We start from the raw sequence: 18154 nt of genomic DNA, 5'->3' as shown, positions 1-18154 counted from the left end.
AGTTTGCTTTGTTCTTGCCATATTGTTCTTTTAGAAACTCAAGTATCTAACAGGTGGTATCTTTATTTTGGAGCTACAAAACAACTATAGTTTTCCCTTTGCAATACTATAATAAAATTATAATCTTTAACCAAATCTGCACTTCAGAAACTTTCACGTTTTTATAAATGCAAATATTTTAACCTGATCGCTCTGCTTTTTTTATATTTTATCTTTTAAAACATTGTAGTATACAGAAAACCCAAAATATACATGGGTAATATATTTGTTTATTTCAGACGAAACTGCATTTTAGCAGATGAAATGGGTCTTGGCAAAACCATTCAATCAATTACATTCCTCTACGAAATCCTTCTGACTGGTATAAGAGGACCTTTCCTGATTATTGCTCCACTTTCTACTATTGCAAACTGGGAGAGAGAATTTCGTACGTGGACTGATATTAATGTTGTGGTTTATCATGGGAGCCTGATTAGCAGACAAATGATACAGCAATATGAGATGTACTTCAGGGACTCACAGGTGTGTTATTGGTGATTTTGTTTGTTGTTTGAAAGGTCAGATTTTGAAAAGATAAGCATTACATATTAATTACTTTCAAATTTGTGATAGATTTTAATTGCCTCCTTAGATCTTAGTTTGATCTATTTATTCATCATATTTATTTTACAATAAATTTTAGTAGCTGAAGAAAGAAATGACAAAAGTAGGCAAGTTCACACTGTAGTTTACTGGAAGGAAGTATGCTGATTTATACAAATGTTACAAATTTTATTTTATACTTAATTTTTTAGCTAGAATAATTGTTTTATTAATTGTTTTAAATACACATTAAATTTATTTTAAAAATAATAACTGTCTCTTTGATCATCTTCCAGTTTTTTCCCTCCATTTAAAAAATTTACTTCTTCACTGACCACCATGGGTCTGAATGCCCATTGAGGTGAAACCGTAGGTTGTTTTGTGTGTTCAGTGAGTTTTGATGTTAGACATTTTGGGTTGTTTTGTATATTGGTACACACATACCTCTGTATCTTCCTTCCCTCGCTTTGATGGTTTTGTTCTCCATATTCTAGTGGTAATTTTGACCACTTACTCTTTAGGAAGGGATACCTCTTTTTCTGCTAAATATACAGATCATAAAATTGAGATGACATTATATGAAAGAATTTCCTAGCAGAAAGTTAAGTTTAGAAAACATGAAATGCCAAGTTGCAGTTTTGAGTAGTAGTTGGACTCTTCTTAGGTGAAACTTTTACTAAGAAATAAGAAACAGAGTTAACTGAAACACATTTCACACGAAATTGTGCTGTTTCATTAGAAAAGATTATGGCACTCTGCCTCAATATACTACCTTAATATTTTATTTTCTTTTACTGATTCTTAAACATTTTATAAGTATCATGATAACATATGGCCAGGTCATGAGATATGATATAGGTTAAGGTAAGATAAAGTGCATAACCTTTTACCTTTGCCTACCAATTATAACTGATTTTCTACTTATTTAAGGCTGAATATCAGTAAAATTAACTTTCTTCTACTTTAATGTTTGAAACAATTAGATTTCTATGAAATTAGGCATATCTGTAATCAGTTCTATTGAAAATTATCAACTTTGCATTTTTGGAGCCTATGACAACTTAAGTTGTTCGATTTCCTTCCATAGTGTTTTATTATTCTTAATTGCACATTTGTAGAATTTTAGAGCTGTATGATATCATTAAAACCATTTACTCTAGCTTTTTAAAGGTATTTTTAAAATATTAGAAGTTTAAGATTTAATATGTATTTCATGAGTTTGGTATAAATGTGATAGCCAGAAAGCTGAAAGATTCCTGTTGTGTTATAAACTGAATAGTATGTATTAAATTATATTTTATGGTAAATGTTATACATTTTAGAATATTGTGTGGAGGGTTTAAAATTTCAAGAGTTAAGGATGTCTCATGTAATGAGATAAATAGATCTATACTTTAAATATAGAAATAACTTTCAGAGTTAACTCTTTCAAATATATATATGTTTTTAATTAAATGAACATTTAACTTTTGCTTTTTTCCAAATTATTAAATAATTTGAAATCATAGAAGTGGCAAAATTATGCTATAATTTTCTGAATTGCACTGGAAAAAGTAACAGATAATAGTACTAATATCTACAGACATTTATTGAGTATTTACCATGTGCCATGCATTATGCTAAACAGTTTACGTGTAGTATTTCATGTAATCTTTGTAATAGCTACCTTGTAAATAGGTGAGATCTTCCTCATTTACAAATGAGGAAGCCGAAGTAAAAAGAAGTGATACTGTTTTCCCTAGAATCATAGAGCAAAACTGGTATTAATAAACCCAAGTCAGACTAAAGAACCTTTGTTTTTAAACAGTACAATATCACTGGAACTGAATGCATCATATCCCGGATTTTTAGAGCTGTATAGACTTATATTTTGTACTATTCTAATATTCTGCTGGAGTTATTGTTCAGCTTAATGGCCAGTATATGCAATCAATATGAATTGTTCTAAAATTACTGTAATTTAAGTTGATAGGAATTGAAAATCTAAATCAGATCACATGATCTTTCTTAACCCTTAATTTCTCCTAATAATTTATAATTTTCAATGCCATTTAAACACTCTCTTCACTTGGATTCTAGGACTTTATTCTGGTCCTGTATCACTTTCCTTTTGAAGCCCCCTTTAAGTGATTCCTTCTTGTCTTATCTAAACTTGGGGGTGACCCAGGGCTCAGTCTTCTACTTTTTATATCCATACTCATTTCATCAGAGATTTCATTCGGTCACACAACTTAATTACTATCTGTACTGCAGGAAACTCCCAAATCTATATCACCAATTCTAACCTCTTTCCTAAATTTGAGTCATATGCAAATGCCTACTCAGTTACTCCACTTGAATATCTAATAGACATCTCAAACATAACATGTCCAAAACTGAAATCCTGCATTTCCTTATGGTAGTAAATGGCAACCCCAGCTTCTAGTTGTTTGATCCCAAAAGTTTAGTCAAAACTTGAATCCTCTCTTAAACTCACTCCATTCCTATCCGTTAGTAAATCCTGTTGGTTCCACCTTCAAATTAAATCCAGAACTGGCCTACATTGATGATGGAGGCCTCCAAATCTCATGGCCTCCATTGATGATCTCTTGTTTGAATTACTACAACAGCCTCTTAACTGAATTCTGTGATCCTGTCCTTGGCCTTTTTCAGACTATTTTTTACCAGAACAGCCAAAGAATTCTTTTAAAATATGTCAAATCATGATACTTCTTGTCTCAAAACCCTCTAATAGCTTCTTGCTCAAAGTAAAAGCCAAGAGTCCTCACCACAGCTTTCAAGACCCTGTACAGCCTCATCCCCTCCATTCACTGGATTTTAGTCTCACTGGATTTCTTGCTAATATTTGAATACTGCCAAAGATATTCCCATGTTATGGCATTCACATTCTCTGTTTCTACCAATAAAATGCTTCCTGGTCCAGATCTCTAGATATCAACATGCCTTCCTCCCTGATCTTCAGGACTTGGCTCACACGTCTTAGTGATGGCCTCCCAGCCATTGTAAATAGAGTTGGAATGGTCACCTCCAAGGCCATACTTCCCGTACACATCCCTGTGTTATCTGAGTCTGTGACCTTTATTACTTTCTAACATAATTTCTTTGATTTTGTTTTTTAATTTTGGGGCTTCTTTTGTCCTTAATGGCTGTGTTCTATATTTGAATAATTGGAACGTAAGTTCCACTTGGATAATTAGTTTTGTCTGTCTTGTTTACTGCTCTGTCTCGTGCAGCTAGAACAGAGTTTGGCTCATAATCACCCAATAAATACTTGCTAACTAAATGACATGAGTGGCCAGTTTTTCTGTTTACTACTTATTTGCCATTATATGTGTGGAGTCATGGATATAAATAATAAAAATAAACACTGAAATTTATTTGGCTAGATTTTATAATAACCATTTGTTTTTTGACTTAACATTGTTAATAAGATTCTTAAAAATTATCAAATGTCTTATCAAGGAATACTTTTTTGGATATAATTAATTGTATCATTGTTTTAGCGAAATTTTTGACAACATTCTTGAAAACTACAATCTAATAGTTTTAATGCTAAGGTTCCTCATTTTAAGGAGTATCTCTGCATATATAAAAATTTCTATGGAAAATGTTTTATAGCAAATGTCATTAAGTGATTTGTATGCTGCTTGATAGAAATTAAAAATTATGAATAAGACATTCTAGCAAATTATTACATTTGGTAATAAATTTCTAGGGGCGTATTATTCGAGGAGCTTACAGATTCCAAGCCATCATCACCACTTTTGAAATGATTCTTGGAGGCTGTGGAGAGCTTAATGCAATTGAATGGCGATGTGTAATTATTGATGAAGCACATAGGTTAAAAAATAAAAACTGTAAACTTCTAGAAGGTCTGAAACTCATGAATCTGGTAAGTGACTTAATGTCATTTTAATGACTTCCATTTCTTAGCTACATAGTAAAAAGAGCTAGTGCCAAAAACTTATTCCTTTTTTTTAATTTTAAAATACAGATTTCTAATTTCTATCTGATAATTAAGAGTATTTTGCTTTAATTAGTAAGGGGAAAAAAAATCTCACCTGTTTTCTAAGACTTAAATTTTTTAGTACTTTTCTCTTAAAAGCTTTAGTAATTTTGTAATTTAAAAAGAGAGGAAAACCTTGGGAGAGTGTCCTATTGAAAAGAAATAAAAGTATAAGTTTAAAGGCTAAATTCCTCAATAAAAAACCCTTTCACCAAAGTTCAAATATTATTCAGATCATTTTATCATAGAGGAATAAAGTTTCTGCACAATTAGCATGTATTTATTATAGTTAATGGGATTTTTGAAAGTCATCTTATTAGTGTGTTTGCTTTCAAATCAAAGTATTTTGTGTTTTTTAACATTTCGATTTAATTAGCATCACATAATTAGTACATGAGCACTTGAACAAGTGACTCAAGTACATTTGTACAGAACTACATAAAGTACAGGACTACATCAAGTAAAACAGTAAAGTGCTCCTTCGTAGTCTTCATCCATGCCCACTCATACTCTCCACTCCTTACTCTAGTATTTACAGATTGGTATATATCAGTCTAGACTATTTACTAACATCAAATACTTATGTAGACATGCAGATACATATATAAATATTTTGCTTAAGAATTTAGAGGTATTTTCAAATCAGATTTTAAATACGTTATACTATTATCACTAAAATATTTTTATTTCCTTTTGTTACTATTATGTTTAATTTGTAATGCATTTCTAGCTCAGACATATTCCAGTCAGCCTTTCACATTGTTGGATTGTTACTTTAATGATGTACAAACTTGTTCTTTTTTAAGAAGTCAAGTGATTATCTGCTAAATTGTAAAGAATGAGCACTGTTTTGTATACAAATTACCATACCAAGAATGGCTAAGTACCCCCCCAAGAATTTGTCTGTTTCCTTGAATAAAAACCTAAAAATAAACTTTTAATTATTTACTATTTTTCTTTTAAAAGCAATAGGTAAGAATTAATAGCAGACAAAGGAAGCTATTATGAGAATAATGCAGAGTCAATTAATGAAGATGAGTGGGTGGAGATATATTTTGAGTTGATTCTTGAAAATTATGGTCAGAAAAATGTTTGCTTTTCAAAAACATGGAAATATTTGATAATCTATGTCAACTTTCATATCATCTTAGCACAATGGTGTTTGACATGGACCTGATAGTATATGTTATTGGCATGTTATTCTTTCTTTATATAGGAACACAAGGTGCTTTTGACTGGCACACCTCTCCAAAATACAGTTGAAGAACTATTCAGTCTTCTTCACTTTCTGGAGCCCCTAAGGTTTCCTTCTGAATCAACGTTTATGCAAGAATTTGGGGATCTGAAAACAGAAGAACAGGTATCCTATTAGTCTTTGTAAATAGGTACATTAAATCTCTTCTCATTGTAATTATGCATGTGTATGCTACCTATATTTTCCATCATTTTTTTATGCAGGTGCAGAAACTTCAGGCTATCTTGAAACCAATGATGTTGAGACGATTGAAAGAAGATGTAGAAAAGAAGTTGGCACCTAAGGAAGAAACCATCATTGAAGTAGAACTTACTAACATTCAGAAAAAATACTACCGGGCTATTCTGGAGAAGAACTTTTCATTTTTATCCAAAGGAGCAGGGCAGACTAATGTACCCAACTTAGTCAATACCATGATGGAGCTCAGGAAGTGCTGTAATCACCCGTATCTTATCAAAGGTAGTCAAAAAGGATTGCAAAGAAACCCTTTGCTTTCAACAAATACTCATGAAAAAATAACAAATGCTCAATAAAAGTAACACAGATGTAGTAGCTGCTACAAGGAAAGGCACTGACCCTGTAACTCTCCACCCTGGTGTTCTGTGGGATCACAGTTGTTCCAGAGTCGGGGGCAGTGTGAGCTACTTCTTAACAGTGTCCCATGTTAGCATCACCAGATTACAAAAGCAGGAGATGTGTTCAGTCTAACGTGGAGTGCGGTTCCTCCACCAGCCTAATCCTCCTTATGGACAAAGACAGTAAAGCCCATGTTTGAATCTCTGAATTTACATTTTTCTTCCTGATTTCTTTTCAGTCTGGATACTCTAGTTATTGTCTCTAAATTTGTGTGCTCTGATAACATTACTTTTTAGGGTCTTGTTAGCTTCTCTATTAATGATCTGTCTGTACATTTGAGTATTTTTATTTATTCTTGGGAATATACTCTTTATGCAAGACAAGCTATTTCTTAGACCAGTAACTGACTCACTTGCAGTTCTGGTACTCATGGCTAGACAGGCTGGAAGAAAGGAGAGCACCCTTAATGTTGATCTAGACTATAGGAGAAGTGTGGTCAAAGAACTATAACTTGACTTCCCTTTTAATTTTTCTTGTTTGCTTGTTTTGATGGCAAGCATGATCCCTATAGACACATCTAGGTTATGATCACCTTGCAGTGGTGACCACTGTTGTATTGGTTTTTAAATACTAGTAATTTATTTGAAAGTTTGTTTACTCACTTAGGATAGAACTGTATTTTCACTAATTCTTATCCTAAGAACATCCATTTGCTAAATTCAACATTTAGCAAACATAAATTTATGTAAGACATTATGCCAGTTGTCTTGGGACATTAAAAAAATGCTTAAGACAGTGTCTTTATCCTCAGTGGAATTATAGGCTGGTGTTGGTGGGGATTTACCCACAAACATAAATAATTCTAGTACCTACATTAGAAAATTTTAATGTGTTAAAGAAGCACAGAAGATCACTAATTTAAAAAGAAAGTAGTTCAGAGTATCTGCATTTGTGAGTTGATGCTATCTTCTTATATTTTTTGGACAGGTGCTGAGGAGAAAATACTTGGAGAATTTAGAGATACATATAACCCAGCTGCTTCTGATTTTCATCTTCAAGCAATGATCCAGTCTGCTGGTAAATTGGTCCTTATTGATAAATTGCTTCCCAAAATGAAAGCAGGAGGTCATAAAGTGCTCATCTTCTCTCAGATGGTACGCTGCCTTGATATCCTGGAGGACTATCTTATACATAAAAGGTAAAGCATATAATTCACCATGAATTAAACTATAAAGTTATGCTAAGTGTATGGTATTAAGGTTTCTGCAAAACGGTTTACTGTAACCCAACTTGACTCAAGTCTTCCTTTTTACGTAGATAAGAATCCATTTAAATCTGTACATAAAGATTGTTTAAGATTATGTATCAGGTTTTCCTAACCTACATATTTTGCAATAGTAGACAGGGCTAATGAGACTAACAAAATTTTGCACGTTGACAGATATTTGCTGACCTATTGATGAGTGTATTAGGTTACATTTTATTTGATGTGTTTGTTAACCTTGTAGTAAATGATTCAAGATCCTTTTTCAGATCTTTTTTGATGTTAAAATTAGAACCTGAACTTGCTGGACTTTGAATTATTGTACACTGTATAATATTTGCTCTTGCTTTCACCTTTTCTCATATGTTTAATGTGGGTTTCTTGTTTTGGTTTGGTTTTTTGGTGTATGGCAGTAAGATAATCTCTGCAATAATATCTAATCAGTATTTAGATAAGTAGGATATTTATCAGAGTATTTGTGGGCCAACTAGAAATCAACATGTTAATATCAAAGAGAATCTGAAGATTTAGCTGTAATTTTAGTTTATGATATTTTGACCCTTATTAATAAGTAGAGATCAGCCTATGCTAGTTTATATTTTCAGATGTTTTATAGTACATTTTTATTTTTCATTTTGTTTTCAGTTTCACTTTTAGTGTCAGTGTTCTCTCCTTTAGTCTTATTCCAAAATTTGTATTCTCCGTTTTATACCAAGTAGAAGGAGGATTAAATTGCAATAGTATTAAAATAGCCATTCTTGCATTTTCTTGATGTCTTTACACAAAGAACTTTATAAGATAAAGATAAATTTGACTTAAGATGATTTTCATAGAAAACCTCAGATTTCTTTGATCCAGAAGTAACACTATTAGGAGTCATACTCCCCCTTTCAGAGGCTCCAGAGATAACAGTACAACTGCTGATAAGACTAAATTATAGGTGGAAAGAAGTGTCTTAAACCAAAAGAGGTGTGGCAAGAGTCATGTGTATTCCTTTTCTAGTTCTAAAGTCTTTATGTATTTTATATTTATTGATGTTTAGCAATTTCTCAGTTTTATGTTAAATGAGGAAGGATAAAAGAAGTTAAAATTTAATTATTTGGCAGTGATGACTTTGAAGAATTAGCATTCTAGTTTGCTCTTAATAAATTATAGTTTACAGGCAAGTATATCAATTGAGAGAGTAACATGATTGAGGTACAGAGAAATGTTTAAGCTTCTTGTATCAAGTTTTATTTAAACCTTTGCTTCTTGCCCCCCACCAAAAAAAAAAATCACTTTTTATAGTGAGATTGGTACATTGGTACATTGCTGAGTCACTTCAGTAACTCTACGACCCTATGGACTGTAGCCCACCAGGGTCCTCTGTCCGTGGGATCCTCCAGGCAAGAATACTGAAGTGGGTTGCCATGCCCTCCTCCAGGGTCTCTTCCTGACCCAGGGATCAAACCCACGTTTCATTGGCAGGCAGGTTCTTTACCTCTAGCACCACCTGGGAAGCCCAGTGAGATCAGTAAAGTATATTAATTGTAAAGTTTTTTACCTATATATCCAGTAATGCAGAGATTTTGTAACTTTATATTATTTTGTGTTTCCTGTTTAGCACAAACACTGAGAATTATAAAACCATAGAAACTAGTTGGGGTAATATCGCTTCTTAATTTTGTAGTAAACATTAATGTTGCAGCAAAACTGATAGCTATATGTCTGTCAATTTGATAGAATGACTTTATTTTCATTATATCTATCTATCTAAATTTATTGCATTTCACTTGGTAGATATTTATATGAGCGAATTGATGGAAGAGTCAGAGGAAATCTTCGACAAGCTGCTATAGATCGATTTAGTAAACCTGATTCAGATCGATTTGTCTTTCTTCTGTGTACCCGAGCTGGTGGGTTGGGCATCAATTTAACTGCAGCTGATACATGTATAATTTTTGATTCTGATTGGAATCCTCAAAATGACCTTCAGGTAAACAAATTCCCTAAGAGAATTTTTTTAAATTTCCATAGTTATCTTTGATAACCAACCTGTTTTATTTTTATTTGGACAATTAAGATGTATGCTTCCTTAAGAAATATCAGTGCCAAATAAAACAGATGAGATTATTTTATTTTAATTTAATGACAGTAAAATATAATAAAATATACGTATTTAGATTATATATCTTCTAAAAATGGCTTACTTACTTGAGTATAATATTTAATTATTTAAAGTATATCATATATATTTGTGAAATGCTTAGAATAAGTTTAAGAATAGCTTATTTTACTTCTTTAAAAATAAGTGCTTACTTCTCCTGATTTCATCTTTTTAATCATTACATAATATATTATGCATAGAATGGAGACATAATTGAATTTTCTTTTTATGAAATACTAGAGAAAATTAATGTACACATTTAAATTAAGACTACTTGAAGTAAGTCAACTTCTACTTGACTATAGAAGCATGAGAATATTAATTAGTGGTTATAATGAGTTAGAGTTTACAGAAAATGTGTTTCTAGGAGGTATACTAGACGAGAACAAAGTATTGGAGAAATTCTTCTTTTATTGTTCATAGTAGTCTCAGTAGTACTGTAATTGATATTATTCTTGAGAATATACCTGAATATACCTGACTTAATAAGCAATAATGTTTTAACCTTTCATTTGTGTAATCTAGTTCAAAATTTATCAGACAGATTTTAAGTTCAGTAGGAATTTGAGATAATATATGAAGCTCTTATGTAATCTCTGCTGTCTTTACTTTCAAAATGTCTACATATTAGATAATTTGTTCTTTGCATGTTTAAGTAAAATTTAGGCCTCCAGAGTTATTCACCTTAAGTTTTTAGCACTCTCAGAATTACCCAGCTTAACTAAAATATATTGAAAGGATTGTTGATAATGTAGTAGGGAGAAAAAAAACTAGAAATTTAGGGTTTAAGTTTAAAGCCAGCAGCTAAAAAAATTTGTTCATAGAATTTATGTTCATGTCTAGAATTATATTGATGACACACTCTTTAAGAAATAGTATTACTTCATGGATTTATGTTCTCCAACATATTTTAAATTTTAACTCATTGCTGATTGTGATATTTCTTCGTGGATTCATATTCTCTGAAATATACATTTAAATTTTAATTTATTCCTGATTTTGAAATCATTTCTCATTTTAGTAAGCTCTGCCTTCATTTCCAGAGAAAGGTTATATGCAGTTCGGTAGCAGGAGTGTCTAAAATATTCTTACACATATTTTTATATTCCTTCAAGGTAGCTTAATGTGTAATGCCTTTTATGCTATTTTATAAAATAAATTGAATCTATAACGTTTCATTTTTTACAGGCCCAAGCTCGTTGCCACAGAATTGGTCAGAATAAAGCAGTTAAAGTCTACCGACTAGTGACTCGTAACTCATATGAAAGAGAGATGTTTGACCGAGCCAGTCTGAAACTGGGTCTAGATAAGGCTGTGTTACAGAGCATGAGTGGAAGAGAAAGTAATGTTGGTGGTGTATGTATATTTTCTTCTTTACTTGGAGTTTTCCTGCTTTTGTTTACATTTAACTTAAACCCCAGATAGCATATTATTTAATTTTGATCCATATTGAACACTAAGTAGATATTTTTATTTAAGGAGAAATTTCAGAATAGAACTGTATTTATTAGTTAACACTTTTGGAACCTGTTCTGTCTATATAGCTCCAATACCTGTGAATCCTAAGAGTAGAATTCACTACTCTGAAAAGAAGAAATTCTTCCTTTTTCAAGATGTTTGTATTATGACACACCAAAATAGAATTTCTTGTTTTTCCACATTTTTTCTATAAAAAAGTTTTCAAATTGGTCTCTTTAGGGCTAAACTACTAACCATTGGCTTTGTCTTGTTATAAATGATGTTTTTGGCATTTTTTCCCCTCAAAATCTTTTTTGTACCTTGTGATTATAACAACTATTGGATTCTAGTACTAAAAAGAACCTTGAAAGATTACCTGCCCCAGAGGCTTTGTTTTAACTGAAGTTATTGTGGGCAAATGGCAGATCTTAGTTTAAAGATAGTAGAGTCAACAACTTCAATATGTTCTTCAGAGAATTCTCTGGGTATTCCCCGAGCCCAAAATGCAATTTAAACATGACTTCTGTGGTTTTTAATGTTCTTTAGGAATACTTTCTCATTTTATGAACTTTACAGAATTATTACCAAAATTTTTACTCTTTAGATTCAACAGCTTTCCAAAAAGGAAATAGAAGATCTGCTTCGAAGAGGTGCTTATGGTGCCATTATGGAAGAAGAAGATGAAGGCTCTAAATTCTGTGAAGAAGATATTGATCAGATTTTACTACGTCGTACAAAAACCATTACAATTGAATCAGAAGGACGTGGGTCAACATTTGCCAAGGTAACAGTGAGTGATATTTTATAACTATACCTGTAGTGTTCTCTCCTAAAAAAAAATTTAATGGTCTCTTACTTTACTATTATTTGAGGAGCACCTACTTAATATTTAAATAAACAGAATTACTCAAAAGAAGTAGGTAACATATTCTTTTCCTTCATTTTTATCCGCTCGCTCATATCGTATTTCACATGTATTCTTACACTAGTGAAATGGATGGAATAAGGGTTCATAACTAGAAATGATTCTAAGTATTAATTAGAGTAGAACATTTGAAGTTAAATTAAGAAATGAAAGAACATACGTGTGAAAATTAGAGCAAAATATAAGTAACATAGCATAGGAGGTTAAATCATTTTACATTAACTTAGAATAATTTAGAGTACTTCAAGGAGAGAAAGGATTTCTGATTTCATTTTAAGTGTTTAAATGAAGTTTAGGGAGAGTAAGATGAAGTTTGTGTATTCAAAAGAAATATTATTTTAACATTCCTATTTGGGGAAAACATTTTAAAAATGTACTAGCCGCCTTTACGCCCACCCTCTTCCCTTCTTCCCTCCCCCACCTCCCTGCTGGTAAACATATATCTTATGTTCTTCTAAAGAGTTTTTTATTGCAGGATTCTGTCCCACCTATAGTGATTCATACAGATTTCTCCTTCACACTTTATTTCCTTTCTGCATTTTCTTCCTTTGTCCCCTCTCCACTTCCAACCCAGAAGTCTTTGTACATCTTTATGGAGATCAGTGTAGTATGGCAGGTAGTCCAGGTGCTACATCAAAAGTAATGATCAGTCTTCATAGTGAAATTTTTCCTCTTGCATTCAGTAAGCAAACTAATGTAATCGTGTTGTCAGGTACTTTACTAAGTGGTGGGAATACTAAAATGAAAGGATTCTGGTCACTGAAAAAGAGTAAAAGAGAAAATATTAATTCTGCATAAAAAGGGAGAACAACAAATCAAGAAAGTCTTTGCAGAAGAAATACATTTAAGCTGACTCTGGAAGGAAATTTGAATTTAGTTGTGTTACAAAAAGAGAAAGCCACATAAATGAACTATATGTTGCTAAACTACAAGGAAGTTTTCAAAAACTGTGGTGCAGGTGTGTATGGATGTGCAGAGTAAATTAAAATGGAGATGAAGTGAAGGTTAGGGAGATTGGACCTAAATTGTGAGAAGCTCAGAAAAATTCCATTTTGAGGAATTTGAACTTGATCGTGAGGCAGTTGAAAAGCTTTTAAATCCCGTCAAGCAGAAAATGGACATAATGCTGTCTGGTTTATAAATTTGACTCTAGCAGCAGTGTAGAGAATGAGATTGAAATGTGAAAGACTGAAAGGATAGAGACCAGATAAGAGACTTCTGTAAGCTGTGTCGATGGGCTAACCAGAGCAGTGGAGACCCATTTGAATCAACAGGAATTGATGAGCAGTTAGAAATATGTGGAAGGAGGTGTCAAAAATAACTTTAATGTAAATTTCTAGCCCTATTTCTGCTGTCATTAAAGTAAAATAGAGAATGCAGAAGAGGAAGTTCATATGGAGAAGATAAAATATTGGAGCTGCTATATTTGTGACATTTATAGGGCATCCAAGTGGAGATATCCAGGAGAGTTGCCTAAGTTACAGATACAGATTTGGGAGTCAGTAGAGAAAAAAGCAGAAGAAAGTAGTATTGTGGAAACAAGAAATACTGTAAAAGTATAAGGTTAAGATCTAAAACTAGTCATGATTGGTTACATATACCCTGCGTCTAGCTTCTTTCCTAGGAAATCTTGTTTGCTTTGGATTCCTTACTCATGTTGTCAACATACTGTGTACACACTATGTATTTTCTCCCTCTTGCCTGAAATGATCTGAAGTTTAATTAATTTAACCAAAAGGTATTAGTCATAGAAATCACCTTTGTTAGTTAAACTAAGCATAGGGATATTCTCCTTAATTATTTTTTAATTAATGAAGGCATATCTTCATTTAGAGTGTTAATTCTAATAATCATGAAAAGTCAGAACAGCAAGACTTGAATTCTGGCTCATAAGCTTAGTGACCCTGGACAATTAACATTGATGAGTTTTTCTTGTCTTGAAAGGAGAACATAATATCATGCTTGACCTTTTCCTTCTTTACTATAAAGCGCTCTGTGAGTTTTTATTTTCCTCAGGTGTCTAATCATAACCAGCTGTACTCTAAGAATGTGAAATACTTAAGTATCTATTTTAAACCTTCAGACCAGATAGTAATTGTTGCATTTGAAAAAAGAGCTTACTGAAGAGGTAACACTACAGTAGCTGAAGAGGTACCTCATAAGCCTGTACTTATATTTTTTTCATTTTCATAATTGTGTGGAAATGCCACTGTATGATGGACATTTGGCATAGTAGGCTATGGCACTACTATGTAGTGGCACCAAAGGAATTAAGTTGGTACTGTTTTTGGCTTTTCCCTAGAACTTCCAGAACTTCAGTTCCTCAGTTGTTTTCAGTGGTTTTGGTAACTGTAATTCCAATACATGTTTCTTTGCATTACCAAATAGTTTTTGATAAGAAGCTCCATATACGGAGCAGGTTTCCTTCATGGCTCAGACAGTAAAGAATCTGCCTGCAATGCAGGAGACTTGGGTTCGATCCCTGGTTTGGGAGGATCCCCTGGAGAAGGGAATGGCTACCCACTCTAGTATTCTTGCCTGGAGAATGCCATGAACAGAGGAGCCTGGTGGGCTACAGTCCATGGGTCACAAAGAGTTGGACACAACTGAGTGACTGACACTTTGACTTTCTTCACTACATATATGGAGTGGGGTGCATAATAAGACTAACTAGACTTAGTTAAATATAGTAAACACTTTTGGGGGGTGTGGGGGGCTGGGATCTTAGTTCCTCAACCAGGGAGTGAACCCACATCTTCAGCAATGGAAGTGCAGTGTCCTAACCACAGGATTGCCTGGGAATTTCCACCACTAATTCCTTGAAACCATCCATCAGTTTTTCAGTATTAAAACTTTCAGTTATCTTGAATTTCATAAATGGCTTGTTTACTTGTAGTAGTTTTATTACCTATGTGTAATTTTTTTCATTTTAAAGTTCCATTGAAATGCAAATGAATATTTTTATCATTTAATTATACCTCAGATAATTAGCCATTATCCTACAGTCATTCACTAATTATATTCTCCTTTGAAAATAATTTTATGTGACTATATTCTTCCATTTATTTTCATAGAAGTTTTGTTGTTCAGTTGCTAAGTTATGTCCCATTCTTTGCAACCCCATGGACTGCAGCCTGCCAGGATTTCCTCTCCTTTACTACCTCCCAGAGTTTGCTCAAACTCAAGTGCATTGATTTTGGATGCCATCCAAACATCATTCTCTGACGCCCCCTTCTCCTCTTGCACTCACTCTTCCTCAGCATCAGGATCTTTTCCAATGAGTCAGCTCTTTGCTTCAGGTGGCCAAAGTATTGGAGCTTCATCTTCAGCATCAGTCCTTCCAAGTGACTATTCAGGGTTGATTTCTTTTAAGATTAACTGGTTTGCTCCCTTGCTTTCCAAGGGATTCTCAAGAATCTTCTCCAGCACCACAGTTCAAAAGCATCAGTTCTTCGGCGTTCAGCCTTCTTTATGATCTAACTCTCACATCTGTACATGACTACTGGAAAAACCGTAGCTTTGACTATATAGACCTTTGTCAGCACAGTGATGTCTCTGCTTTTTAATACACTGTGTAGGTTTGTCATAGCTTTTCTTTCAAGGAACAAGTGCCTTTTAATTTTGTGGCCGCAGTCATCATCCACAGTGATCTTGGAGGATGAAAATAAAATCTGCCACTGTTTAGGCTCTTTTCTTAAAGTATTATATATCTTTACTGCATATTTCATTTTTATAAAGCACTGTGATGACTTTTCTCTGAAGCAGCATATCTATTTTTAGGAACTTAAGTTGCAGATAATCACAGTTCATGAATCACAGTGTCAAACTATAATGTCTAAAGTTTGATTTAGTTAAAAGATTTTATATAATTTCTATAATATTTAAGAAAATAAATCATTTTTATTTTCTTTTATTCCTCTGTAATTATTTTTTGCAGTGCTTATGCAGTATTTTTGTTGTTAGGAAAAGAGTTTTTAAAATAAAAATAGGCAGTGACTCATTTTTCTTTATTTCTCATCTTCTGTATTGCATTTTTAAGGAGACATATCTACTTAAAAATGGGATGGAAATAAAGGAGGAGAAATACTAGAAAATGAACTGTATAGGGCAAATATGTTTGAAATTCTTGTAACGTCTAGTCAAGGCTGTGGTTTTTCCAGTGGTCATGTATGGATGTGAGAGTTGGACTGTGAAGAAAGCTGAGTGCCGAAGAATTGATGCTTTTGAACTGTGGTGTTGGAGAAGAGTCTTAAGAGTCCCTTGGACTGCAAGGAGATCCAACCAGTCCATTCTGAAGGAGATCAGCCCTGGGATTTCTTTGGAAGGAATGATGCTAGAGCTGAAACTCCAGTCCTTTGGCCACCTCATGTGAAGAGTTGACTCATTGGAAAAGACTCTGATGCTGGGAGGGATTGGGGGCAGGAGGAGAAGGGGCTGACAGAGGATGAGATGGCTAGATGGCATCACTGACTCGATGGACGTGAGTCTGAGTGAACTCCGGGAGTTGGTGTTGGTGATGGACAGGGAGGCCTGGTGTGCTGCAATTCATGGGGTCGCAAAGAGTCGGACACGACTGAACGACTGAACTGAACTGAATTTCTTTATATTTGTGTATTTTTAAAAATCAATTCTGTGTCATGTGGTTTTTTTGACCAAAAAGATTTGATCCCAGCTTACCCAAAGTTAAATAACTCTTTTGACTTTACTCCTAAAACTCCAGCCTCTGTTGGTATTAAGCTTTTTGCCGTAAGCAGATGCTGTGCTGTGTTTCAGATCATTGCAGTTTGGAACATCCTTTGAGTGTACATGTTATGTATATGCTGAATTCAGATTCTGTCCACAATAAATATGAGGAGACAAGATTTTAGATATACTTTAATAGATTTTTCCTCTAACCTCCAAAGATTTTGAAAAATTACCATTATGTATTTCAGGCAAGTTTTGTGGCATCTGGAAACCGAACAGATATTTCATTAGATGATCCCAACTTCTGGCAAAAATGGGCGAAAAAGGCAGAAATAGATATAGATGCCATCAGTGGTAGAGTAAGTATTTCCATCCCTTAAAAAAAAAGTTACCTTTTGGAATACTTTATTATTATACTATTTTAAGGTGTTCAGCTATGTACTTACTGAAATTTATCTGCATAAATAAATTGATACAAGGCAGTTAAATGATAACATATTTTACCAGGCACTGCTTCAATTTAATTCTTCAGATACCTGACATGATAGGTCGTAATACAGGGAGAGTTAAATTTTGGAGGTTATTTATGTCTTTAAATTATAATGTGTTTTTAAGTTTTCTAATTGTCTTCAAATAATGAATTACTTTTATTTCACTCTTTAACCTTCATTTTGCTTTTTTGGTGTTAGATCTCATTAATGATGATCTAGTCAACCATAAAAGGAGAAAAAAGAAATCAAGAAAGTGGCATTTTCAAATTCTGACAACTAAAAAAATTTAAAATCCAGTTCTGCTTATGTACATGAATCTATTATGCTTAATAAGTATTACAAAATTTAAAGAAAAAAGAAAGTGGCTTTTTAAACTTCAAACCCTTTGGGGTTAAGGGCCAAAAGCTAACACAGAATTCATGAAACTGATAATGTAACTGTTCATTTCGAAAGACACCTATCTAATTATATATAGGAATCAGTGTTCCTAAGTCTTAACTACTGTCAAAATAACTGCTAAATGGTTTAAAGAAATTTATATTAAGCATTGATGCATGGGATCCATTTTAATAGATAGCCTTTTAAAATGTAAAACTGTACGATGAAGAATAATGCGACTGCCAAATAATCATTACTGTTTAATGTTTTGGAAATATGTATAATTATGTGTGAAACATTATAAATAAGTAAATTAGAAAAGAGATGTTTATTAAAATATTACTGTTTGCATATTGGCATGTTTATATGCCTAAAAAGTCAATGGCA

The 18154-nt window shown here is 33.0% G+C and overlaps 1 protein-coding gene across 10 annotated transcripts in view; it reads left to right on the top strand.

The window, feature by feature from the left end:
• CHD9 (chromodomain helicase DNA binding protein 9) overlaps positions 1-18154 on the top strand; it is a 219269-nt gene that overhangs the window by 158049 nt on the left and 43066 nt on the right. For all 10 annotated transcript variants that reach the window (XM_040253575.1, XM_040253580.1, XM_040253582.1 and 7 more), the window contains 9 exons: positions 279-522; positions 4298-4474; positions 5805-5948; positions 6047-6302; positions 7407-7617; positions 9463-9658; positions 11018-11185; positions 11892-12071; positions 17147-17257. In XM_040253575.1, the coding sequence (XP_040109509.1) occupies positions 279-522; positions 4298-4474; positions 5805-5948; positions 6047-6302; positions 7407-7617; positions 9463-9658; positions 11018-11185; positions 11892-12071; positions 17147-17257 (1687 nt within the window). The remainder of the gene's footprint in view (positions 1-278; positions 523-4297; positions 4475-5804; positions 5949-6046; positions 6303-7406; positions 7618-9462; positions 9659-11017; positions 11186-11891; positions 12072-17146; positions 17258-18154) is intronic.

The sequence above is a fragment of the Oryx dammah genome, unplaced genomic scaffold (assembly GCF_014754425.2).
Source record: "Oryx dammah isolate SB20612 unplaced genomic scaffold, SCBI_Odam_1.1 HiC_scaffold_13, whole genome shotgun sequence".
Taxonomy (NCBI): Eukaryota; Metazoa; Chordata; class Mammalia; order Artiodactyla; family Bovidae; genus Oryx; species Oryx dammah.
Note: the sequence above shows the minus strand (reverse complement) of the source record. Positions and strands in the feature narration are given on the sequence as shown.